Source organism: Telmatherina bonti (assembly GCF_933228915.1).
Source record: "Telmatherina bonti genome assembly, chromosome: 1".
Classification (NCBI taxonomy): Eukaryota; Metazoa; Chordata; class Actinopteri; order Atheriniformes; family Telmatherinidae; genus Telmatherina; species Telmatherina bonti.
Window position 1 is genome coordinate 19,963,797 of NC_136619.1, and position 26,315 is coordinate 19,990,111.

At 37.2% G+C, this 26,315-nt stretch overlaps 1 protein-coding gene across 1 annotated transcript in view; it reads left to right on the plus strand.

Moving 5' to 3' along the window:
• ush2a (Usher syndrome 2A (autosomal recessive, mild)) overlaps positions 1-26,315 on the plus strand; it is a gene marked incomplete at both ends in the record, with an annotated part of 245,943 nt that overhangs the window by 58,830 nt on the left and 160,798 nt on the right. Inside the window, 13 exon segments of the mRNA XM_079260418.1 lie at positions 230-455; positions 568-705; positions 1,850-2,030; positions 5,039-5,202; positions 5,331-5,489; positions 5,600-5,828; positions 7,771-7,894; positions 8,854-9,001; positions 9,941-10,222; positions 14,123-14,298; positions 14,511-14,658; positions 19,274-19,380; positions 20,430-20,553. Coding sequence (XP_079116544.1) covers positions 230-455; positions 568-705; positions 1,850-2,030; positions 5,039-5,202; positions 5,331-5,489; positions 5,600-5,828; positions 7,771-7,894; positions 8,854-9,001; positions 9,941-10,222; positions 14,123-14,298; positions 14,511-14,658; positions 19,274-19,380; positions 20,430-20,553 — 2,206 coding nt within the window.

The following is a 26,315-nucleotide window of genomic DNA, read 5'->3' on the forward strand; positions in this document are numbered from 1 at the left end:
GTATTTTCTTTTAATAAATATATGTGCACTTTCACAAACACCATTTAGTTTGGTCATTTTTGTAACCCTTCATAGTAATTGTATTCCTAACGTAACGGATTTAGCATGAGAAAAGATTATTCAATTAAATCTGAAAAAAGAATCTGATTCTTGATGAGCAAACAATGCATAAACAAAACATGTCAGATAAACAGGTATCATCAGTTTATGGGCAAATCTTTTTTTTTAGAAATATGTGGAGGGCCATCACTGTGACTCTTGCCATCACGGCTATCACACTCTGGAGCATCGCAACTCCCTGGGCTGTCTGCCGTGTGTGTGCGACATTAGTGGAACTGTGCCAGGGGGTGTATGTGACATGCTGACTGGACAATGCCCATGCAAAGAAGGGGTGGAAGGAGCACAATGTACCACCTGCACCCGTAACTACTACAATAGCAGTTCAGAACTTGAGGGTAAGGGAAAGCAGAACTGAAGCTAAAATCATGTCCATTATAAGGTAAACTTCTGCATTGTTGCATTAGCAGCCAAATAAAGCAGCACCGCTGATACGGTTTTGTTTCTCAGAAGGTTCCCTTCAGGGCTGTGTGCGGTGTAACTGCGATCCCAGGGGAACAGTAAGGGGGTCAGCCTGTGACAGCACCACGGGCCAGTGTGTTTGTCTGTCAACACGCTATGGAAAGGACTGCAATAGCTGCCGACCCGGTGAGTTACAAATGGAGACAGAAGGATGAATATTTGGTGGGTAATTGACAAATATGGAGGATTAGTTATCAGTATGGTTTGACTCTCTAAAAGACATTTTAAATGATCTAGGTCACATATTGAATATTTAAGGAATAGTACCCAAATGTTTCAGGTTTCTCTTCTTTGTTTTATACTACCTGTGAAAAGTTTGGACACACTTTCTTCTTAAATCCCGTGGCAAAGTGTGTCCAAACTTTTCACAGGTAGTGTATGTGTTTGCTGTCAGTGTTCCAATCATGGATTTTCCTTTTGATAACTTCATACTGTGGAATTAGATGGTGGACTTGTTTGTTTATGGCATTTGTAATTGAGTGAAGTATGGAGAACAAGCTAACATCAAAGTGGGTTTGCTGTGATACAAGTTGCAAATGTTTATGATTTAGAAAATCTATATAAATGTGTAAAAGGATGTGTCAGTAATTGCATCTGGATAAATTTCATGAATTGTTATGGCTATAAAAGTGCGATATGGAAACATAAGTATTCACATATTACAGTGATTTTCAAAAGATAGTTAAAATTAGGAATGCATTCAGACTTTATACCAAGTTATAGATGAACAATTTTGATGCAACATCTAATTATCCCTTTTAGTTCTGATAGTTCATTGTGTTTGCCAAGGTTCATTCCTACAAGCTGCACACATTAGCTTCCGACAGACATGGTCCACAGCCATTTAATATTGCCTACCCAAGGCGCTAAATTAAATATCTAATTTGTTTATCAGCTGGCAGGCCTTGGGAAACATAAACTAAACTGATTTATACTTTGAAACCTTGAGTGCTTAATATAACCTCACCTAGTGTCTAATGTAATTTATTGACTTTGTGTAAGAATGTATTACAAGTAAATGGCAAACAACTCCTCTTATTAGTTATGAGCAGACCATAAATGGCTGTTAAAAACTGGATTTGGCGGCATTCACAAACAGCCACCAAGAGTATTGTAAGCATCAATAGAAGTGGGGAGGGAATAAATAGAAATGTTCTACATCAAAACAATGACGGAAAAAATAGATACTGACAGTCTAACAAAAAGAACAATACACTGTATGTTTAATCAAAAGATTATTTAAGTTCATTTTACTTTTCTTTTTCTCTAGGCTTTTACCTAACTCCAGATCACAGTAGATGTTTGGAGTGTGACTGCCATCCTATGGGAGCATTACAGCGTGGCTGTGAGAGCCAGACTGGACAGTGTGTGTGTGCTCATCCATCAGTGGGTGGCCGTCGCTGTGACCAGTGTCATGACATGTTTTTTGGATTCAACCCTGGTCTCGGCAGGTAAATGTAAATAAGTCTGTCATACAATTAAAACACTTTTCTGAGTTTTACTTTTATTTAATTAATTGTTGAGACAAAAAAAAGAAGAATGAGAAGGTGTGGAAACCACTTACAGTACATGAACTACCACAAAGTTTAAATAAAATTAACCTCTTATCTGCCAGCCAAGGAACTTTTAATTTTTACTTATCACACAAAAAAAAAAAACACCTTTAATACATATATATATATATATATATATATATATATATATATATATATATATATATATATATATATATATATATATATATAAAACGAAAGATTTTTTATAAAACTTCATTTTGCTAGTAATTTTTCTTGATTTCAGTTAGGAAAAAACAACACAGTAGCCAGATCATTATTCTGCTGCTATAATGCCCAAGAAGACAAGTAAAAACATCAATAAAACCAATAAAAATGACAAAAATTTTATAGTGGATTAATTTAATTTATTTGAAAAAAAAAAATCGATTTTAAAATTGGGAAGAAAAAAATCCAGATTTCCGATTTTTCGATTCGATTTACCCACCCCTAATATATATATATATATATATATATATATATATATATATATGACTTAGGTAATTAAAACAAATAATGGTTTTACCCATTAATTAGGCCTCCTATGTAACTACATGTAGCTGTTTATATGAGTTCTCACAGCAGCAGCTGCTGCAGTATCTACAGTTTGCAGGTTGGTGGGCAGATGTATGACTTACATGAGTTAAGAGCTGCTTTAACCTTTGTTGCTTGTGTCTCTACCTGCAGGCTGTCTTACATACTCATGCAGCTAAACACTCATGCATAAATTTAACTGTACTCTTTATTTAGACAGTAGAGTACAAGCACTTTTTCTCTCTCATTTTAACAAGGTGTCATAGCAAATAGATCATCCACAGTTTGACCAGTCATCCGTGTGTGTGTGTGTGTGTGTGTGTGTGTGTGTGTGTGTGTGTGCGTGTGTGTCTAAGTATTATTGACCTTGTCTGACTGCTGCATTTTCAAGTGTAGTTACATTGAAAGTTAGATCTAGCTAGGCTAAATTTTTCTGAGTTGTAGAGAATGATAAAGAGATTTAGGGAAAAAGAAATGTCAGGAATAAAGTTTATTTCAGAACAGTAGGGAATGATGGTTTTAAAAAAAGAGATCAAAGTGGAGATATGGATACTCTGAGATGACTACATAATGACAGAAACAAAGCAAATAAAAGACAGAGATGTTCTGAGGCGTACAAAGATAAACAAAACTCTTGCCAGACTTAACAATTGCATGACTCTAACTACTTGATTCAACTTCTTTCCTCAGCCTATTTTCTTATACATATAGTCTTTATTTCTGGGTTCCTTGAGGGAAAAAGGGTCAAATTAAATTTTTAGATGATTATTACTACTCTTGTGCCCAGAGTCACTCCACAGTAAGTACTTGTTCATCTAAATATCATCAAGTAATTTGTTCTCCTCTTTGGATCAATAGGCTTTATACAAATGAATTTACACAGATTGATGTGTGGCTTGTTGGCAGAGGACACGGTTGTGTGTGTCTCAAAATATAATGGTAATTTTGTCTGGAGAGGTGGAACTCTAGCTGGTGCACTCATTCCCTTACATATATAATTTGGCAACACTACATCCAGAGCTGTGAATAAAAGTGACAGAACAGTGCCATAAACATGATGTGACACTTGTCATGAACACAAATTATGTTAAATAAATGTTAATGATTGTTGTTACTGGACAGTTTGTGTTGGACCAGCAACTTTACCTAAACCCTACTCTGATCTTTACCTATACTTAGATGTTCTAAAACCTATTTCACCAAACCAAGCCTTGGTTTTCAGTCTCAAACATTACTTTAAGCTCATTGGAACTGCAGTTTTGTCCCTTTTTTTTTTTTTTTTTTTACGAGAACCCCATAAGTGAGTGTCCAGTTAGTTTTGTTTCTCATTATGATATTAAAACTGATAAACAGACAGACAGACAAACACACAGTACGTTTAGGCTCATGAAACAAAAAACAAAAAAAAAACTGAATGTGATGTTGGTGTTGTCTTTATCCTTGAGAGCAAGAGTGAAGGTCGAGTCACTGTGGCATTCATGTATGTGTGTATGAATATGTCTGTGTGTCTGCTTGTGTGAGCATCAGTTGACAGGACAAATTTGCGGCTCGTTATGAGGCTGTGGCTTTTCACACAGCAATAAAGAAGGTGTATTGGTGTGTGTGAGAGAGACACACAGAACATGCAAGTACAGTATGCACTGGAATAAAAAAAAAAAAAAAAAACACACATGGGTAATGTTTGTGTGTGTATCTGTGTGTGGGTGACAGTGACATGGTTTATACTGTCTCACTGTCAGTGTGGTTTGTGAGGGTGTGCCAAACATTTTCCAACACATAGAGTGTGTTACACACATTGGTGTGTGTGTGTCAAGGTGTGAGGTGGCTGGCCGGATGATCACCCACTGCCCAGCCCCTGTGAGGGTAACACTACACTGGTGACCCAGACATAGGCATTGTCGCGCACACACACACACACACACACACACACACACACACACACACACACACACACACACACACACACACACACACACACACACACATACATACTCGAATGTGCACACATGCTTTGACAGCTCTGATGGGGAGTGCAGTTTCTGTGAAGTTAGTTTCACAGCTAGAGTGTGGAGGCTGGGATGGATGCTTGTGAGGGTCTCCCTCACAGTGTTAAGGAGAGGACCCCACACACTCACAAACACATACACAGAGGACGAACCAGTTAAAATTACTGCTTAGCTGGTATGGCTGTGTTTGCAGTGTCCAGTTGAAAGCAACACAGGAAGCTGAACTGCATGCTCGAAGCAAAATGTTTGAACTTGCAGGTCCTGCTGGAACACACCTGCTATGTGTGCACAGTTTTAATCAGTTCACTGCATCCCAGCGAAAACATCTTCATGATCCTTTTTTTTCCCCCTTTGCTTGATGAGCAGATGCCAACCTTGTGCATGTGACCCAGCAGGCAGTGTCAATGGTTCATGCCATCCAGACACAGGAGTATGTGTGTGTAAGCTGCTGGTAACCAGAGACAAGTGTGATTCATGTCAGCCTGGGGCGAGTCATTTTGACCCTGAAAACCACTTTGGCTGCAGCAAAGGTATGTTTTATATCTTAATCAACACTCATGTCCACACATCTAATAGTACTTATTTAATAAAAATAGTTTAATTTGCAATATGTGTTTATCTGTTAATCTCTTTCGTTTTACTCTATTCATCTGTTCAGCACCCTCCCAGCAGCCTCCAGTGTCAGGTTTATCTTTCAATTACTCCTCCATCCAACTCTCTTGGCAACCCCCCGATTCCCCAAACTCACACAAACTCAACTACACTCTTGTCAGGGATGGACAGTCAGTGCATACCATTCAAAGCCACTATCCTTTTGGTATGTGTTAATACAAATGTTCACACAATTTTAAAGCATTTCTAAAATTTTATGTGTACATGGAACTTCTGCTACTCAAAAATTACATTTCAATTTTTTTTTTTTCTAAGGGTCTGAATCCTTTGTGGACAATGGATTGTTTCCGTTTACCAGCTACTTGTACTGGCTCATAACAGCTAACGTAGCTGGTGAGACTGTAAGTGCATCCGCCTCTTACCAGACTTTAGGTGCACCTCCTGCAGCAGACCAGCTCCATTTAAACCTCCTTGGACGACCAGGTCCAACCAGTGCTAGCTTTAACTGGAGTACTCCAAGAAATGACACAGGCCCAGTTGAGAGGTAAGGACTGAGAGACACAAACTGAAAAAGAAACACTTTTCATCCGTTCTGCTCAAAATCTGTGTTATGTTTATGATAAAGACAAATATATATCATATACTGGTACTAATGAAAAAGCAAGATTGCATACTAATGGAAAAATAAACATGTTTGAGTGTGTCTTGATTTTGTCTCAGTCTTTGGAACTTACTGTAACTGGAAGAATATAAATTTTGCAAAAGAAACTTTCTGTTAAGGATTTTAATATCTGTGGTGAAGAGAGCCTTCCAATACCTTTCATACATCAAGTGGGTGTAATTAGGTTAAAAGCAATAAAATATTAAAACCAATAACATGATTGATGTCATTTTAATCATTTTCAAACTATTTGATGACTCACTCTACTTAGTGGATATATATTTTTCTTTTGGTTCACTTCCTTTTTTTTCTGTTTATTTTGCTACCTGATTTAGTGATAGAAGATAATTGCAATATGACCCAGTGAAACCTTTCCTGGAGAAGCATGTTGTAATCAAACATTTTTTTTGCTTAAATACTTTTAATCTGTCACAACCAGATGGACAAAGATTGTTGTCAGTGATGTGAATTCAAAGAGAAATTTGTCTGAGATAAGATAAATATTAGAGGGATTTGACTGATTTATGTTTTAAGCAAGAGAGAGTTTGATATACTGAAGAGGAACAAGAGGGAAAGCGTAGAAGGAAATATTACCCATATTTTTTTAAATCAGTTTTTCTGTCAAAGCTTAAATTTTGGAATTTGACAAAGTTGATTGACTACTATTGTGAAAAGAATATTACTTTACCTTAAAACTGCGCTTCTGACTCGATTGGACATTCATTACCTACATTCTAGGCGCTGTTGTTGCACTGCAGCATCCTGCAATTTACAGCTTTTTTTTGCCAGCCTGGAGCACCACACTACAACAGTGTTTTACTTCACCACACTGTGTCACATGCCAGCAGCTGCATGTCAGCATACCAACCATTTTGAAGGCACACTTTGGCTGATTCAGCACAGAAACCCAAGAGGGAATTATCAGAGGAAATAAGGAAAGTGAGGAAAAATGTTACAGAGCATGAGGAAATATTGGCTTGAATTTTCCTGGCTGGAGTGACCTCAGAGAAGAGACAGGATGCAAGACTGGTGCCATATCAGCATTTGTTACGAGGCGCCTAAGTTCAGTAGGATTGCTTTGTGGAGTTGGGAATTAGTCCCCAGTTTTCTAGGTTGGGAGAGAGGTGTAGGGTGAAGTTTGATGATGAACAGAGAAACACAAACTATTCGAAGGCTTAAACGTTCATTCGTTCATTCATTCATTCATTCACATTCCTGGAATCATTTCACCTTCACCCAATAGTCTGTTTCAGACTTTTGAATCACTACCTAGTGATCACTGCCTGAGCCAGATATGTTTGCTTTGTAGTTTTGTCTGTATGCTTTTATGACATTTAAGCTTGTTAGATTCTCCACCTGAAGCGAGAAATTTGTTCAAGAAGCGAGAAGTGAGAATTTTGTTTTCACGCCACATGTGACAATGTTTGTACTCTCTCGCCACCTCAATCTTTATCAAACAATCCGTTTTACTTTCAATAGCAAAAATGTGCAAGCGGCAACGTTCCGCTTCGTGCGCTTCTGTGTTAACCACGCCCACCTCAAATGTCCAACCAATCACAGGATACTTCTCTGAGCCTCGTCCAAGAAAAAACTTCTGCAAGCCTGATGTGTCGAGAACTGTCTTCAATCATGTCTGCAAGAACAAATTTAGGTTATTTTCTTCTCGGGGCATCAAGGACAAGAACAAAATTCTCGCTTCTCGTGGAGTATGAAACAGGCTTAAGTTTTATATAAAGAATATCATAAAATGGAGTGGCCAGAAAGAGGGATCGTGAATGATGTACTGCAAAGAAGGAATTGATTATCTTCTCTTTGTCTTCTATAGGTTCATATTATCTTCTGTGGATTCTTTCGGTGGAGCCGAGCCTGTCATTCACTACACTGGCTTATCTACAGAGGCTGTGGCGAGTGGTCTAAAGCCATTCACACAGTACAGTGTAACACTTGAGGTGGGTGTGTTAAAGGCATAGTTTGTCAGATTTCAAGGCGATTCTTTCCACCACCAGGTGGCAAACACAAGGTCGTGAGCAAAACCACAAAACTGTTACCTGCACAAACGACCACAGGTTGGCAGTAATGAGCAAAACTCACCCCTCACCCCTCCTCCTTGCCAGCTCCAATGAGGGCAGGAATCGCTTGTGAGCTGTAGCTCAGAGCCGCTCTGCAATAAATGGACTTATACTCACCCTACTAGTGGAAAAAAAGTACTTTTTTTTACTGGTCAGAAAACAAGACAAGAAGGGTCTTTGTCATTAATTAAACTTGTAATTTAATAACGCATCAAATGGACAGACTGGAACCTACATGTTTAAAAAACTATCTAATTATGATTGTAGTTATTTTTTTAGTTAATTTATTTAGAAAATATTGAAAATGGGCTGCAAGGTGGCGCAGTGGTTAGCACTGTGGCATCACAGCAAGAAGGTCGCTGGTTCGATCCTTGGCTGGTTTGGTCAGTGGCCTTTCTGTGTGGAGTTTGCATGTTCTCCCCGTGTATGCGTGGGTTCTCTCCGGGTACTCCGGCTTCCTCCCACCATCCAAAGACATGCATGATAGGTTAATTGGTCACTCTAAATTGCCCCTAGGAGTGAGTGTGAGCGTGAGTGTGGTTGTTTGTCTCTCTGTGTGGCCCTGCGATGGACTGGCGAGCTGTCCAGGGTGTACCCTGCCTGTCGCCCAAAGCCGGCTGGGATAGGCTCCAGCTTCCCTGCGACCCTGAATTGGAATAAGCGGTTCAGAAAATGAATGAATGAATGAAATATTGAAAATCTTACATACTCTACCTTTAAAGACTAAATGTTTTTAATTAATCGATGAGAATTATTCACACATATTAACTGTACTTTTGTGTATCTTCAGAATTTGTTTTCTTAAAGATTAAATGATGAATTGCTTTTCTCATCTATAGGCATGCTCCTCTGGGGGATGTACTTCTACCCCACAACTGGCTATTCTGACATCTGCTGCTCCCCCCAAAAATCAGCCTCCTCCCAAAGCCACTGCAATTGGACCTCATGCACTGCATGCATCTTGGGAGCCCCCAAGTCAGCTAAATGGTACAAACACACACAGACACAGAATAACATTTACAACAATCTCTGCACACAACCGCAATGAGGACACAAATTGTACTGGAAATGTCTTGTAATTACGCAACAAATGAAATATTTATTTATGTAAAAGATGGTGATAATATGGCACCCTTCTACTTAGTGCGTTGCCACCTATGTATTTAGAAAATAAAAATCTTTCCACTTTGAGCTGATCACATCAGGTGACATGTTTACGTCACATTTTTTTAATTCTAACTAGACGTTTTATTTTATCTATCCTAAATAGATGTGGCTTTTAATAAAAGCTGCTCATTTTTGCCAAAAGGTTTGATTATATTACACAGCGCTCCAAACAAACAAAAATTAGAAGCACTGCTTCTCCACTTGTTGCAGTACATTAATATTGTTTATCTTAATTGCTTGACTTTAATAATAGACAGTTCAGAGGAAGAGGAAGAAACAGCTGGTTCTTTTTAACAAAATCTGGACAGTTATCTATTCCACTGTGGGGTTTGTAAACCTCTTAGTGTATTTTGGTGTGTCCTGTCCTCATTCTCTCAGTATTTTCCTATGAGTGAAATGAAGCATGTGCGAATAACATACCAGCATAATTCCCTCCAGAGAGCAAAACCAGTACAAGCCAGTGCTTTATCATTAACAGGCTGTTTTCAACTACAGGATCGATCGCTCGCCTGAGTCTTATGTGTGGGGTCTTCCCCAAAACTCTGTTTTGTACATTTGTACGTATTTACCTGAACTACATTGTATCAGAATAACGCGTTGGTGCGGTTTCTCTAAAAGAATTTCTGGAAAAACAATTGTGGCTTCTTTTATTATTTTTCAAAAACAATTATGTGGTATATATAATTATGTGGTTTTTGTTGTCAGAGAATAATTTTCTATTGATTTCTTTCATTTAACTTTGTTTTTCTTTCTGTGCAGGTGTTATCACACGGTATGAGGTATTCATGCGTGGACCACTGGAGTCACAGAACCTCTCAGATCCTGCTCTTGAGACAAGAGTCTACTCCAGCTCTGGCTGGTTGGATCCAAGTGTGTTATCAGGGGGAAAACTAAGCCTCAGAAACACAGTGTCACCTCCTGAGAACAGTACCATTGTAGAAGGTCTGCAGGCCTTTTCAACCTATCAGCTGAAAGTTGTGAGCATAAATAGTGCAGGAAGTGTCGCATCAGAGTGGACCACAGCACAGACCACAGAAGGAGGTTTGTATGGGTCATGATGATGGTTTAACAGGATTTGGAGTGGAGTGTTATCTCATCAGTTTGTTTCCAGACTCTTTTATTAATAAAACAAACAAGAGCTGTGGCTGTAGTTACATTTGCCAACATATTTCCCAGAATTGAAAATGAACTAATAGAACCAAAAGGTGGGCTTTTGGAGCACATGAGATGCAGCAAATATCTGTGATAAAACTGTAAAGTTCAGTTCAGTTCTTAATTTAGTGATGGTAACCTTAAACAGAAAGAGCTGTGAAAAAAATGACTGCAAATAACATGTAATTAAAGACTTGGTACTACAAAATAAGTTGAACTTCATAAAAAAGTACCATCATAAAGTAAGTGTCAACAGAGAGATCTATAAAACTGTCATTAAATAAATAAAAATACCATTAGATGCAATTAAGTAAATAAGCCAATCCCGAAAAATTATATTAGGCAAGTCAAGTTTAAAAGTGCAAGACCATTAAAAGTGCTTTTTTAAAAAAAAAGAAGTTAAGTTACTTTGCAGATTTCACGTATAGGCACATGAGAAAATAAATGTTTTTAACTTGGATTTAAAAGTGTTAATCTCCACCTGTTTGCAGCATAACATCTAAATGCTACTTTTTCGTGTGTAATTTTCTTTTTTGTATTTATTGTTTTATATTTATTAGTTTCAGTAGTTATTTATCTAATTTTAGGTCATATTAGTCTCCATAAGTAGCTGCTTTCCTAACTTTGCTGACTTTGGTTTTGGTCTTGCTATGGAGTGTCATAATCACTGTGTCAATAAAAATGTCTTATTATGGGATGTTGTACGTCACTTCCAAAGTGTACAGCATTCCACAAAAATTACAGTGACCAAAATCCTAGGTAGTGAAGTTCATGTTAGTTTGTAATATGTTTGATCTTGTTTGAGCTTGGTTGAAGGGTTTATGTCGCTTACTCAGTTGATACAATTTTTTTCATCCTCCTTCATGCGGAAACATCCCATAGTTTCTCATGCATGTTGTAGACCTTATAGAAAGAATGTCTTGGACATTTATTGATCCATGAATTATTTGTCATGCTCATGTTTTTTTTTCCACTCCTAAAAGATAAATTGCTATTCAGACAACATAACTGAGTAGTAAATAAATATTAAGACTATTCTTTCAAAATATATAGATTTACAGTCTATTTATTGAGAAAATTACATAACTTTACAAAGCATATTAATTTCTGTTCTTGTCAAGAAGCTTAAATCTAAGATTTAGGTTGCTTCTTGATTAAATGAAATGGTAAACTAAAACTGCTTATAAGTAATGCTGAAGTTTTATTTAACAGAAAACAAATATAGAATAGAGAAATCCCAGGTCTAATACATTACAAGTACACAGTTAGGTGATGATTTGGTCAGAGTCTGTTGTGTTTAGCGCAGTGATGACTGGACTTATTATACAGACTGATCATATAATGGAATCCAACTGGCACAATAAACTGTTAAGGGAAACAAAACAGTGGGAAGCAGCTCATCCTTGGATGCATGATGGAAACAATTAGGCAATAAGACAGTAAATGACTAAATGGAAGGATAACAATCTGCACACATGGCCAAATAAGTCATGTAAAAAAAAAAAAATCCAAACCATTAGTAGTACTTTGCACTGAAAAAAAAAAAAAACAAGTGAAAATTAGGAAAATAATAAAATAAAATAAAAATTAGATAAAAATAGAAATAAATAAAATAAGTTGCTAATTATGTGATTGATTCTTTAAAATGAAACGGGGAAGGAAATAAAAACTGAATGTGGGTGAGGGGAAACTCATTAAGGTATTTGAATTTCAAAGAGATGATATGCCTCATTAGGACTAAATGATTGCCTCCAACATCACTCTGAGCTATGTGTCTGGATAACAAGCATATGATAACACCATTTTAGATGTGGAATGTGCGCCAGTGCGTTTACACTTACATGTGCTGTGTTGAACGCAGGAATGTGACAGTGGTTATGTCTACTATGAATCACATTTCACAGCGTGTTTCACAGTCAGATGCTATCAACAGTGGAATAAAAATTCCTTCTTTCTAATCTGTTGTGTAATTGAAGCTATCAAAACCGTAGAATTTAGCAACACTCAAATCCATTCAGTCCTTGTAATAGCCACGTCTTTGTTTTTTATGTATATTTTTATAAATAAAAATGCTCATATTAAACAACTTGATGGAAAATATTTATTGTGTTAACTAACAATGAAAGAAAAAAATAAGTATGATTTAAAAAAAAAAAGGAATGAAGCTCAATGGTGTAAATGTTAAATATAAGTATTTAACAAAATTAGGTTCACAGTCTGAGGTGCATATTAAAGAGAAAACTGATGCTTTAAAATTATTCATTACTCATTTTAACTGATAATCAGTGGTTGAATTAAATGTAAAAACAAATGATAAAGATGTACATATTAAAATTAGAATAGTTTGTCTTGACTGAATACAATCAATGATTCTAGCCCTCTTTCTATTTTTCTTAGAAACAATATTTTAACAGGTTCATCCCATTGTTTTTAATATTTATTTATTTGTTTGTTTATTTATTACTTTTCTTTCAAGTTAAGAACATCGCATGTCTAAATAAGTGGATCTTTAAGCAGACATACAAGTAATAAAAAACTAGTTTGAATTTTTTCCACTTACAGCTTTGGCTATGTTTTGCTTCCCTTTGATTATCAACTGTTTATACCAAAAGATCATCATTAATTACCAGATAACTAAATAGTCATAAATTTATTGTCAAAAATCATATTGATCAAAAGGTTACTTTATTATATATTTTCATTAAAATGACACAACAGACTCAATACAAACTATTGCCATCTTTAAAACTCCAGTTATTTTGAAAAAAAGCCTGTGAGATCCATCTGCAGTATCTCTTTAAACTTTGTGTTGACATGGAGGGTGATGGCAAAGGTGGAACTCCTTCACAATTTTCTGTTGGTCCTGAAATTGCAAGATGGTGTTTAACTCCTGGAAAAGAACTACACTGTCCAAGTACCCCTCTAGTGGCTGTCGAAATAATGTTTGGGCTGTTCAACAGTATCACCCATTAAGAACAGTATGGAGTGTGGAGAGACTGAGAAGAACAAAGTAACCAAAACCTGCTGAGACTATGAACCACGCCAGCATCCCACTTCAGATTGAAGTGATATTTGTATAAACTCATGTATACTGTCAAATCTGCTGCTGCTTTGCAGCAATCTTCCTTGCACACATCACATCCTTATGAGCAAGTGTGTTGGTTGCTGATTCAATATATAGCATTGCAGCAACGGTTGTAAGATAGATCAAGATAACAACTCTTTTTCTGGATTAGAGATGTCCCCTTCTAACATGAGTTGCTCAAAAATTCCAACATGAGTTTTGCTTTAAATGGGATTTCCCCTCTCAATAATAGGCAATTGAACATGAGTGTTTGTCATAAACTATGCCATCTAAAGTGGGATTTTTGCTTTATTGTGCTTTTTGATGACCTATATCTAGACCATTTGTCCATCTTTGTTTAAACATGTAGGCAAAATTATATTCCATTGAGTAAATGGAGGTATAGTGAGCAGTTGACTCCTCCAGGGCCACTGAAACTGATCCACATCTGTAATCCAAAAGTACTGTGTCTGTTAAGATATACTTAGTTATTTCAGTTCTCCTATTAGTTGAGTATGAGCATAATTAATTGTAAAAAAAAAAAAAGTGTAAAAATCAAAAGCAAAAACCAATTAAATTTTCATGTGAAACTTACTGTAAGTTTAGTAAGTTATTTTCAGTTTGTGATGTTTTTGTTTTTTTTTTAAAGATGTATTTATCTGTAACTTAGGACTAAAATGTTAGTGTATACTTTCATGTTCCTGTGTTTGTACCCATGTTTCCAGTCCCAGAGTTTATGGCGCCTCCAGATGTGATTCCACTGTCATCCACCAGCCTCAAGGTTACCTGGAGCTCGACTGAGGGTCAAGGGTTCATTGCCAGAGGACAAGTCACAGAATACCGTGTCAGTTTGCTCACTGAGCAGACCACTAATCCCTATGCTCCTCCGGTTGTTAGTCAGGTGAGCTTACATGCACACATCATTGGAAATATAGAGTAAGACAGCTTGAAAAACATTCCTACTGGGACTGGCCACAATTGAGGATGGAAAGACTATTCATAGTTAGCTTTCTTTTTTTAATGGAAATGTAGTTTTTTTTTTAAGACTTTTTGTTTGAAATGTTTTTATAGTTTTCTCTTCTGATTTGCCTTTTGCTTTTCTCCACTTGTTAGGTCTTACATAGGATGGGACCATCATCACAGCCTGTTTACATAGTAAAAGGATTGCAACCTTACCAAGTGTACAACTTCACGGTCACACTCTGTACAAAAATGGGCTGCATTACCAGCCTGCCAAGTACTGGACGGACCTTACCAGCAGGTAGTACACAAAGGTCCACTCCTGCATGCATCCATTCATTTTCTGTGCTTACTTGGTGATGTTAGAGATCAAAGGAGGTCTGAAGTGAGCCAAGGCAACATGCAAATTCCACACAAAAAGACTCCAATAATAACTTTGACTAATTTATTTTTGTAATTTTTCTTCAATACAAAGATCTAACGTTTGAACACACGTGTCCAGAAGCTCTCAATGCATATTCAAGTGCCAGCAGCAGGTCATGTGAACCACTAGTAATGCCAGTACAATCAAATCACTGTTAATTCCCAGGAGAAAATTATGGAGAAGCACACACTTCCTACAGGTCATGAACCAAAGACACGGTATCTACAGAAACACACAAGCTGCTCTTGTTTTTTCTGTAGGTTTGTAACTGTCATGGGACTGGTTATAAGTAACACCTCACATACAAAGTTTGGGGACTAAGATGACCACGATTTGATCATTGCAGAATGACACACACAGAATTTTTATCAATTTACCTCTTTATGGTCTGTCGCTTTTTATGTCGGTTCACGTTTTATCATTTATTCCTACCTGCCTGCTTCATTTAAGCACAAGCACAACATGGCAGCAGTTTCATGAATCACTCTGCAATATACATATTGTGCTCACTTGCACACTTGACCCCACAGACACTTTTCCATCTGTTCTTTTGTGATCCACATTTTCCGCTCACACTCATCAAGTTCTTTCCTGTTTCGCTTTTGTTTTGTTTTGTTTATCCCTTCAGGTGAATTGAATGTGGAAAATGAAGCGAACGCTTGTGGAAAACCTTTCATCTATAAATACTTGCTCAGGAATTTGAGCTTTTGAAAGACTCTTAGCTACAGTACATCAGTTAACAGCAAACACTTCTTTCAGTTTCCTAAAATCCATTCATATTCTTATTGTCATGAGTGACGCTTCATATTGTGATTGGTTGCCTTTTAAATGTATTTTTAATAGCTGCATCTGTTGACACAGCGACAGTGTTTATTTCAAGTGATTCCAAAGACTTCGATTGACTGTAATACAGTACAGTTCAATATGGCTTATTGTACCCAGTTGACTTTTCAAATGTATTTTTAACAGCCACATCTGTTGCCACCATTTTGTTTCATCCAATGCCAAAGCTGTCCCTTGTTTCAACTAAAAGAAATGATAATGGCATATGCCGTTCAGCAGATTTTTCTTCTTCCCTTTTAATCTTGTAAAAAATTTGCATAGCATGCACTCCTCCACTGGGTGTTGAGCTTCTGTTGTAGCACATCTAATAATACCTTTTCTCTTTTACTTTAGCTTTAATCTTAATAATTCGTAGAAGATATTTTGCAGTAGCATGATCTAAATGAAGATGCTTAAACCTTGAATTGACCCATTGCTTTCCTCTCTGTACACTGTCATCTGTATTCAGTTATCCTCCTGAGGTAATGCTTCATGTCTAAGTTTTCATATCCCTTCAAAGAGATACATTTTTGCTTCTCCATTTAAAAGTAAAATTCTGTGAAAGAGCCTGGGTATAGTTTTGTGAGTTAAACATCGTGAAAGCAAGACTGGTCTAGTGGAAAAACATTAAGTTGCATGTACTTGAGCAGGGTACAGATGCGCTGATAAATGTACATCACATAAGGCTGAGCCATTAGAGCCATTTACCATCTGCTGTAAGTAAGCAGACATCTGTGAAACCACTGGAATTACACCAAAGCACGACGAGACATTAGTGCACACAGAGGTAGACGTAACGAGACAAGGAAAGGGAGGGGTTTCTGTCCACATGTGTTGGTGTATTTGCAGTTGTTTCAAAGTGTCTTCTCACAAAGTTATTGATCACAACATAAAGTGAGTGGCTGATTAGGGGCTGATGGTGATGTTTTATGTATCCTACAACCATAACTGCTTGTTCTACAAGACGTACACACGAACAGACATACACACATACACACTTGCACTGTAACACCACTCAACAGAACAGGAACTTTATTGATTTATGCATAATTGGCCTGAGGCCCTTCTTGAGAAAAGAAATATGCATGGCAAGGGATCACAATGTCAATAAGTGGCACACTTATGTGCGTGGTGTAACTGTATGCTAAGAGCCTGTTAAGACATGTCAGTTGCTGTAAAAACAGGAAACACACGCGCACACATGCACATTTGCTCCTGGGAGCTGGCCCATGATTTAGCTGTTTCATTACCATGTCGGCAGCTAAAATTAACCTTTCTGGTGGACTGTTAACCTTGTGTGTGTGTACATGTGTGAGTGTGTTTTGGATAAGTCATGATAAGGCAAGTAGGTTTTGTTAAACTGAATGTGTCATAGTGTTATGTAAAATTTCAGTGAATTAAGAAGCAGATATAACAACTGGATATCTGACCTGCAAAAAAGTATGAAACAGTATTTTATAATCACACCGGTCTTTAAGAAACAAAACCTGCTTTAATCAGTTTTACACATGAACATAAGATGATTTTAGGAAAATGTATATAGAAACTGGTTTGTGCTTCATAGAGACTTCCTGCTTGTGCTGTTAGGGCTGTCAATGTGAGGGTTAAGATGACACTAAGATGTAAAGATTGCTGTGTTTTCATTAGAACATGTAGCGAATAGCAGATAAGATTGTCTGTAGCATTGCTATTAGTACTGCGTCTGAAATTTGCTGGTCATACATGAAGTACATCTGAATCTGACTCTGATGTAGCTTCACATATCCACAACAGCATGGGCTGAGTAGAAAACCTAGATCAGCAGAAAGGTCACACAACTGCTCACTCACACAGCAGCAGGAGTTCTGTTTTATGTCATGTTCATAGATCATCTTTTCTCCCAGGTTTCCAAAATGTTTTACTTAAGAACTGAATGGAAAATCTCTTCAAGTAGTTCAGAATGCATGTGGAGGAGATTCATTCATGTCATCACTTTGGATCATCTCCAAAACATTTAGGACCATTGCTTTGTATATAAAAAAACATAAAAACCAACAGTTTAATAAATTTGCTTTGATAAATCATTTTTTTGGGGAGTATCATTAGACTTTATTCTTGAGTTGAACTAATTTGAACTTTTAATTTGAAGTTTGAAAGTGAGAAAGAGTCATTAGTCCCTTAAATGCCCCTATCTCACTCATGACTCATTTGCTATTTTTACGTGTTTTATACTACTTTTCAAATCCGGACACAGTGGCGCACGTACTCGGCAAAACTGCCCCTCCGAATCTGCAGGACCAGAAGTCAGTATTGTGTGCGTCCTGAAAGATGAACTAAAATGCTCCAAAACATTGGGAACATGGGGCTCTGCTGTAACAATGGCTGACAGTCAATGAGGTAAATGTAAGTGTCCCGCTAAGAAAATCTCACATTAGGGATGTATCATTGGTGTGCCACAAGTGCATTTTTGTGCAAGAAGTGTAAACTGTGGTCTCGGACAACTCAATGAAATCTACATTTAAAGACTTCTGGAGACATGCAGTCATGATATCCTGGGGAGGAAATATCAGACAATGTGGCTTCATTTCTGTGAAGAGTATCTTTTAACAACAAACCTTTTGAGAAATGCTATCTATGTTAAATTTGGACTTATACTTGGTCAGAAATTAAACATTCGTCTGATTGTGTTTCCCTGTTCAAGTTATCTAGTGGCATTTGTTTACTAAAAAAAAAGATGGAAGATCTGTTCCTTAATTTAAAGCAAGGCACACATTACATAATCTTATATATGTGCCAGACAGCCAATGTTCTTAATGTTACCTTAGCTCAATATCAATAAACTGGTAAGCTATTGATTTCCAGTAATTTATGGCATGATGTGCCAACTTGAAGTATGTAAGACGAGCTGTCTACTTCCCTTTCAAGAGGTCTATTACAATTCACAACTAAGATGGTCCACATGTGTCACTGAGAGCTAATTTACTCCCACAGACCATTTAGACCATTACTGAAATACACCTAGAAACACACATGATGGAATTACACTTAATGCACATCAATCTTTCCCATCCTTACACCAGTCCATCACTTGCTGTGTTTTGCTCACCATTATTCTATCTCCTCTCCTCACATCAGCCGGTCCCGAGGTGATTTATTTAGGATGCATGATAAAATTATATCCTCAGTATCATCCAGTATGTTTCAAAGAAATAATTAATTTAACTTCCAAAGTGAAAGACGGAAATTGAATCGAATCCTTGGTTAACTGAAAAATGGGACTTTTATCTATTTGTGAATCTATGTGAACAACATATATTTAACACAAAAAAGTGGCATAATTTAAAATCTGTTTTAGTCATGACTGTATCACACCATTTGAATATTTTTGAGTGAGTCAACCTGGGAACATAGCCAACATATATGTAGTTTTAAATACATTTAGCAATCAAAATCCTGTGATTTCTGTGGAGCAGTTGTTGTTGAACAACCACAACAACAACACAGTATGAAATCTTAGTTCCCACTTTTCACTGTTTGCAGTCTTCCTGGTAAGACCCAGAACAAACTTTGAAGAGTAAAGGCAGAGAAAGGAATGCTATTCGTAGAATGTCATGAAAGTCTGGTTATTACGCCATTTCTTATTCTACACTGATTACATTCAGTTTGCCTTTTCTTAACATTCTCTTTTCAGCACCAACTGGACTGTCTTCACCTCGTTTATATTCTGTTAATGAAACCACTATTCAGATAGACTGGGACCCTCCAGACCAACTCAATGGACCAAACCCACTATATCAGGTGAGAATATATGTTCACAGTATATGGAGCACACTGGCATTATGAGTTATAATTGTTGTTGGGTTTTTTTTTTTCCCTTTTTCACTTTCCTTTATTATGTATGCATTTATTCCCACTGCTCCAGTTTACTCTAAGGCATGGATCCCCAATCTTGGTTCTCCAGGACTGGTGTCCTGTAGTTTTTCCAAGTGTTCCTGCTGGAACACACCTGACTCAGACTCAGACAAGCTCTGCACATATGCTCTAAATACACATTGATTTAAATCAGGTGTAGTACAGCAGGGAAAGTTGGAAAACCTGCAGGACACCAGTCCTCGAGGACCAGGATTGGGGATCTCTGCTCGAAAGTATCCAACAAGTCCCAGTTTCTCCTCTTGTGTTGTCTGCATCTTAACATAGATGGAGAGATTGACATTAATGGCTTTGGTCCCCCTCTGACTTCGAACCATGAGGTTGACATTAGTGGCTTTATGATACATGTCTTAGTAAACCTTTATTTAACCAACTAAGTCAGTTGGAAAAACTTTTCTCATGAACAATGACAACAAGGAGTTACTCACTCTTTTGTGATTTGCAATATCAGTAGATCAAATTTGAGTTTTGTTGTTTCTTAAGTCTGGTTATTTGTGAAATTAAGGATAACCTAATCAGCTTCATCTTTTGTTTGTGTTTGTTGCTAATTTAAGAAAATGTGAGCATGTTAATGCAATAAACTAGCCTGTGAAACTGGTTTGTCATACCTTATTAACTACCAGCAATTTAGCAGTTAAGCTTATTGGCATTTAATTCCAAGCTCTGCGCCTTGGTGCTTCTTGCATGGGTGTCAACACTTGCTCTCTTTTTCATGGCAAATTTTTTTGGGGGATTTTAAATCACAGATTAATTGTACTCCTAAGTATATACAAAATTTCAACAAGTGCGTACATTTTCATAGAATGTCTGCAAATGGTTGTATAGAAATGGTAAATTTTGTGATACTTTTTATATTACTGAAGGCAACTACAATATTAATAATATATTCATATTATTATCTGTTACATATTTTGCAGGTGGAGAGGACAGATGTGTCACTGTCTGACCCACAAGAACTAGTTGTCAGAGGAACAAGATTTGCGGGGAGCGGTTATTATCAATTTCCCAGTGACACTCTTCCAAGCAACACTGACTTCACTGGTAAGATATTATGTCTAGCTGCGAGATCTTGTGTATTTCAAAAAGATCAAAATGGATGAAAATACAAGATATAAGAAAACGGCTGTTTAAAACATATGGGAAGCTGCTTCAGATGCAGATACTTAGATACTTAAAGTTTGGTTTTCTTCAGCTAAAGAATAGCAGACAAGAGTCCTTATTATGGTGGTATGACCATTGCTTGTATCTGTTTTAGACCCTCAACAACAGGGAGCAAATGGACATGTGCGTACAGGTCAGCATTAAGTACAAACTAGTCCTGGTACAGGTGCACACAACAGCTCTAAATGTTCTAAAATATTTGCCAACAAAGACAGGCATGATTGACATGGATGCATGGCCTTAACATTTGATATTGGGTATGCCATATTTCTTAAAAAAAACACAGTCTTTCACACAACTTGATTGGATGGTGCCTAAATTTTAGCTGTCTTTAAAGTGGAACTTTAAACCCACAGCAACAAATGCAGCAGGATGTCTCTCTTTGGTAAACTCACCAGCCATCATTCGAAATAACTTTATCCGACGTTTTCCACCCTCCTGAGGTATTTGTACATGCCCTTGTTAACCAGTAGACGGTAACCAATCACCGAACCTTATTCCACGGGATGTCACAAGGATTTCGAAGTAGAAAAATACTCTAAAACAATGCGTTTTTCGTCGCCACAGAAACCGAACGGAGAGAGTGTTGGAACTCAAGCTCAAACATGCGTTTAGGTGATAAAAAACAGTGCCGTTCACATGTCTGATGAGGATTCAACACTGTAACACTGTAGAGAGCTCAGAAAACTTAAAATACAATAATAGGACCCCTTTAAGCTTCCACCACAAGCTGTCTTTGCTAACAACAAGCCCAGTTTTCACTTTGTACAAAATGTGATTATATACTTGGTCATGTTTACTGAAATTTAAGGTGTGACAACCTTTTCAGGATGTAGTGGTGCGTCTGAATCTTCCAGCACCATCCAAGACGCAAGGAAGATTCATATGCACATTTAACCATTGTTAAGAAATTTTCATGCAGTCTCTCAGTTTTCTTGTGACATTCCTTTAAGATGACTTCCCCAGTCATCTTAAAGGACAATTATCTTTCTGTTTACCAGCATCATTAGAGGGTTGAGCTGCACAGCCAAACATGTTCTGCTTCATCTGAGAACATCACCCAGTCTGACGCTCATAATTAATGACTGCTGATATTAATCAGTGGGATTTGAGCATGCAAAGCTCTTTGGTGCCACTTGAGATTAGTTCACTGGCCTGCACAAACCTTGTATAATTATTTATGTTTGTGTGTACTTTCAGTTAAAAGTCGGATAACATAAAAAAAAAAACTTTCCAAGCCAGGTGTGTGATATAATTTCTACAACAAAAATCTTTTGTTTTTTCTAAATCTGCAGGCAGGTAGAAAGTTTTCTACAACTAGAGAATGTACTGATGAAGCAGAGACATTCTCATCTATCTTTTATGATACTAGACATTAATATATATTTTGTTCACCAACATGTTAGCTGACAATCATATCTTCATAGGGATTCAGAAGTCGTTGTCATTCAGTGCCATTTTCTGCATCATTGTGCATTCTATAAAAAAACGATTCATGAATTGTGTCAGCTTTTCCGCAAATATTCAACATATTTTGCAATTATCTTTCCTCAAACACAAACTCCTACTCTTACAAAATATGATAATCATTCTTGATGCCTGTGCTACCAAGTGTTTGGCCTATAACATGACCTTATGTTGGCCAATAAACTTCATTAGTTCTTTCTGTCATCTAAGATTATTACAGTTTGAGTCTTTTTTGTTCATTGATTGTTGATTAATTGTTGCTTAAAAACAATTCAGTTTTTCAGTCAAAGTGTGTACATATTTTTTTAGTGAAATTTATAAAGATTATAGGTTATATTTGTCAACATAGATATTTTATATATTGATTTGCCCTCTAATACTTGTCATGAGACACTTTGTGCACTATTTAATTCTAATAGTTACTTTTTACAAAAAAAAAACAAAAATATAATTATTTATGTATTTAGCAAAACTTTATTTGCTAAATATTGTGTTCTGTCTGTTTCTTTGATATATAAAATTATGCATAACTCTAAAATAGAGAGCAACTGTCTTAAAGCAAAACAGGCAAACTTCCTGTTCATTACTGTCCATGGGCAATGTGCAGTTTCTTTTTAGTCCCAAATCAGCAATTGATACATTTCTTTAGCACAAAGGTAAACAGATCCCTGAACCCCTCTAGCAAATATATGATGACTTTTGCTATTGAGGGATGTTTCTCATCCCCTCCACTCTCCTCCTTCATAAAGGGTAATGGATCAGACAATCACTTTCAGACCGGATCTATTCTGGACCATCAATGTGTCGGCAGTCCTCAAACCATCGCCCTTTTACAACCATCAATACTAATAGCATCATCTACAGACAATTATTCCCATCGAAGCGCACGGAACAGCGAACAAATCAAAGCCAAATTGGATTATGAATGTAATGCAGTGTAATGCCCCCTCGAGAGTCAATTGATCACAGAGGAGAGACTCGTCAATCGTTGATGTCTCATGGAAACCTTGTAACTCCAGCAATGACAACTGTACAACTGTTTCTATACGAAATGAATCTTTGGGTATCTTTTGAGCTCCCATTCAGGAAGCGGTTTTTAGGAGGTTTTTTTGGGGGGGTCTGTGGTTGGGGATTTGGATATTTGGGTCTGAAGAAATGACAACTAGCAGTACTGATATTTCTTAAGATCGTGAAGGGCTTTCTAAATCAGCGAGACATTATTTTTCTCTGTCAACATTATGCATCACCCCAGGAATGTGAAATATTAGTTTTACTTACTGCAGCCTGCTCATTCACTAAACATGTGAATTAAGGGTGCATCCTTAAGCAGGGTCAAGATCCTGTATGGTAAATTGTACTTCAGGTCAAGATTTTTACCTTGTAAAATTAGATAATATTTGCCCTTTCACCTGTCATTTAATGGCCACTTAAGTAAAATTATTTTTGGCCAAATAAGTTATTTTCCACGTGCAATTACTAGGGTATGAGCGTATGTTTCCATAAATTAAGTCTGTTCACTTGTGTTTAAAGATGCTCCTTGATGCCTAATGAGTACTTAAGGTCATCATTGGCCACACTGAATCTTACTTTAGATAAAATGGAATTACAACTACATGTAATCATGTTGCGATATGAATAACTGGTAAGTGCTTGTTTCCATAAATGCATGTTAGTTCATCCATCTTGTCTCTAATGCTTCTGGATATAACGGTCCACTGGCTTCCCACTCTCCTTGTTCATATTTGAATTAACGACTTTGTGCATCTCGGATAGAACTGACATATGTTGTTCTTTGTTAAATAATGTATTTAAATGGAAAAGGTCACAACAGATCATATAGCCCTCTCTCTTCTCCTTTGCAATTTTTTACTTTTTGGACCCAAGATGGGCTGATTGGAATGGGAATGTTGTCCTGCTTGTATTTTCACTAATCCAGATGTATTTCTTCAGCCCACATTTAATGAAGAGAGATGAAACATTACGCAAATATAAAAAAAAGTTGGATTAAAAAAAAAGAATGCAAGAACAAATTGACTTGGATAATTTCCAGACATGTCTAATACAGTACATTGCACTGCAGCAACTGAGCGGGAAAGAGGGAAATGTTAAATGATACAAATTATTTTTCCTTAATTAATATGATTGATTGCTAGGCATTGACGTTGAGAGGAGAGGGGGAGAAATGTGTGAAAGGAAAGTTTGCACAGACATCATTAGTTTTTCCCCATTTAAAGATTAATCAGAAGAGGCTGGGCTCTTTAATTCTGTCATTTGTATATTTAATGGGCTGCTGCAGAATCTATGGGTGTAATTAGCTAGCTGCCGCGCTCTCATTAATACGCCAGGCTCTGATTAATGCCAGCGGAGAGCTAACATGACTGGAGTTATTCAGGTTACGTTGTGTAGATGATTACACACAACCTCCGCTGTTTACTGAGACAGAGAGAGGAGAAACAATGCACATGAAACAATACCAATAAATATGGCTCTGGCTTAAACTCTAAGTTTAGCAATATTTCTGCAGAGTTTACATAGACAATATTACATAAATCTTGTTTTTATGCAAAGAATGGACACTTATTTTAATCTGATTAAAAAACAAAAAAAACAAAAAAAAACCAGTCCCCAGTAGTGTTTGATTTGTAGAGAGCTAACACAAAAATTATCTCAGCTAACTACTTTGCATTTTTAGGGCCAATGTTTCTCAAATTTTTTTTTAATTTTTTTTTTTTATTAAAATTTAAAGCTCACAATATTTTGCTTCTTTTGGCTACTATCTTTACCTTTGTAGCCATTGAAAAGTACCGCAGAGAGCCTCCGACTGCAGCTGAGAGTGACGTAGCTGATGGTATGGGATGACAGGTGCAGTTGTGTTGGTGTAATGAGTTCATATTGTTGTGTACCTGTCCTTCTTTTGTTACACATCTGTCCTCACAGAAGAACAGGAGGTCAAATTTCACATGACTTGATAATGATTGAAGAGTAGTGATGGTAAAGCTGCTGTAGTTATATCTATCCTAACAAATGCTTCTTAGGATAAAAGAGACAAGTATTTTGTAGGACCACCATATCCTTTATAATCGTATGCATTCTATTTTTTTTTTCAAAAATTTTGCTTTGATTATAGGACAGTTGGGTTGTTGCTCAGCGTCTCTTCAAGCATATTTAATTATTCTTAAAGGGCCTAAGGTTCATACTTGATATGGTAGTCAAACCATGTGTGAAAATAACATGTCATGCTTCCGGATCCACATGTAAGAATTTGAGCCTGAAGAATCCTGACATTGCCATCTTGGAAATATGGTCATGCCATCAGGAAAGAAAAATCCATTCATGCATCCATCCATCCATCCATCCATACCACTTAGTCCAGTTCAGGGTCACAGGGAAGCTGGAGCCTATCCCAGCAATTAGCAGGTGAGAAGCAGTGAACACCCAGACAGGTCACCAGTTCATTCCAGGCCAGACACAGAGAGTCAACCAGTCAAGCTCACACTCACTCCTAGGGAGGGTTTAAACTGACCAGTTCACCTAACATGCATGCATTTGGACTGTGGGAGGAAGCCAAAGTACCCATGCATACAGGGGGGACCCCACACAGAAAGGTCCCTGTTTGAACCCCTCCCCAGAGGGGGGAGGCTCAAACCAGTGACCTTCTTGCTGAGAAACAATAGTAGTAATCAGCACACCACCATGCAGACCCCCACACCACTGTTCAGGAAGAAAAAAAAAATCTAGCTGATGAATGATCGCCAAGGTCCTGAATTTTGTTGTACCCAGCAATCTCCACAGTCGCAGCTTTAACAAGAGAAGCCAGTTGTAGCTGCCCTCAGAAAGGTGAACTGTTAATATGCACTCACAACAGATATCTAATAGATAAAACTGTCCATAGACTGAACTCCTCCAGTGAGCCTACAGAATGTGTACCTATGGAACACATACAGTAAGTGAACAGTTTGTAGGTACCTGAATATCATTGATCTTTAGTTTTCTACTTTAGTGCTTAAACTTGGACTTTGCAACTCAAAATACCGATGTAAACCATAGACTGGATATAAAAAGATGGACGGAGCCTCCGTGATGTCCCCCATCCCAGTGGATGATTGACATCGAGCGAACTCCGAGCTGCCTTTAGCTAATAGCTTACTGAGCTAACCTGGTGATAACATGAGCTA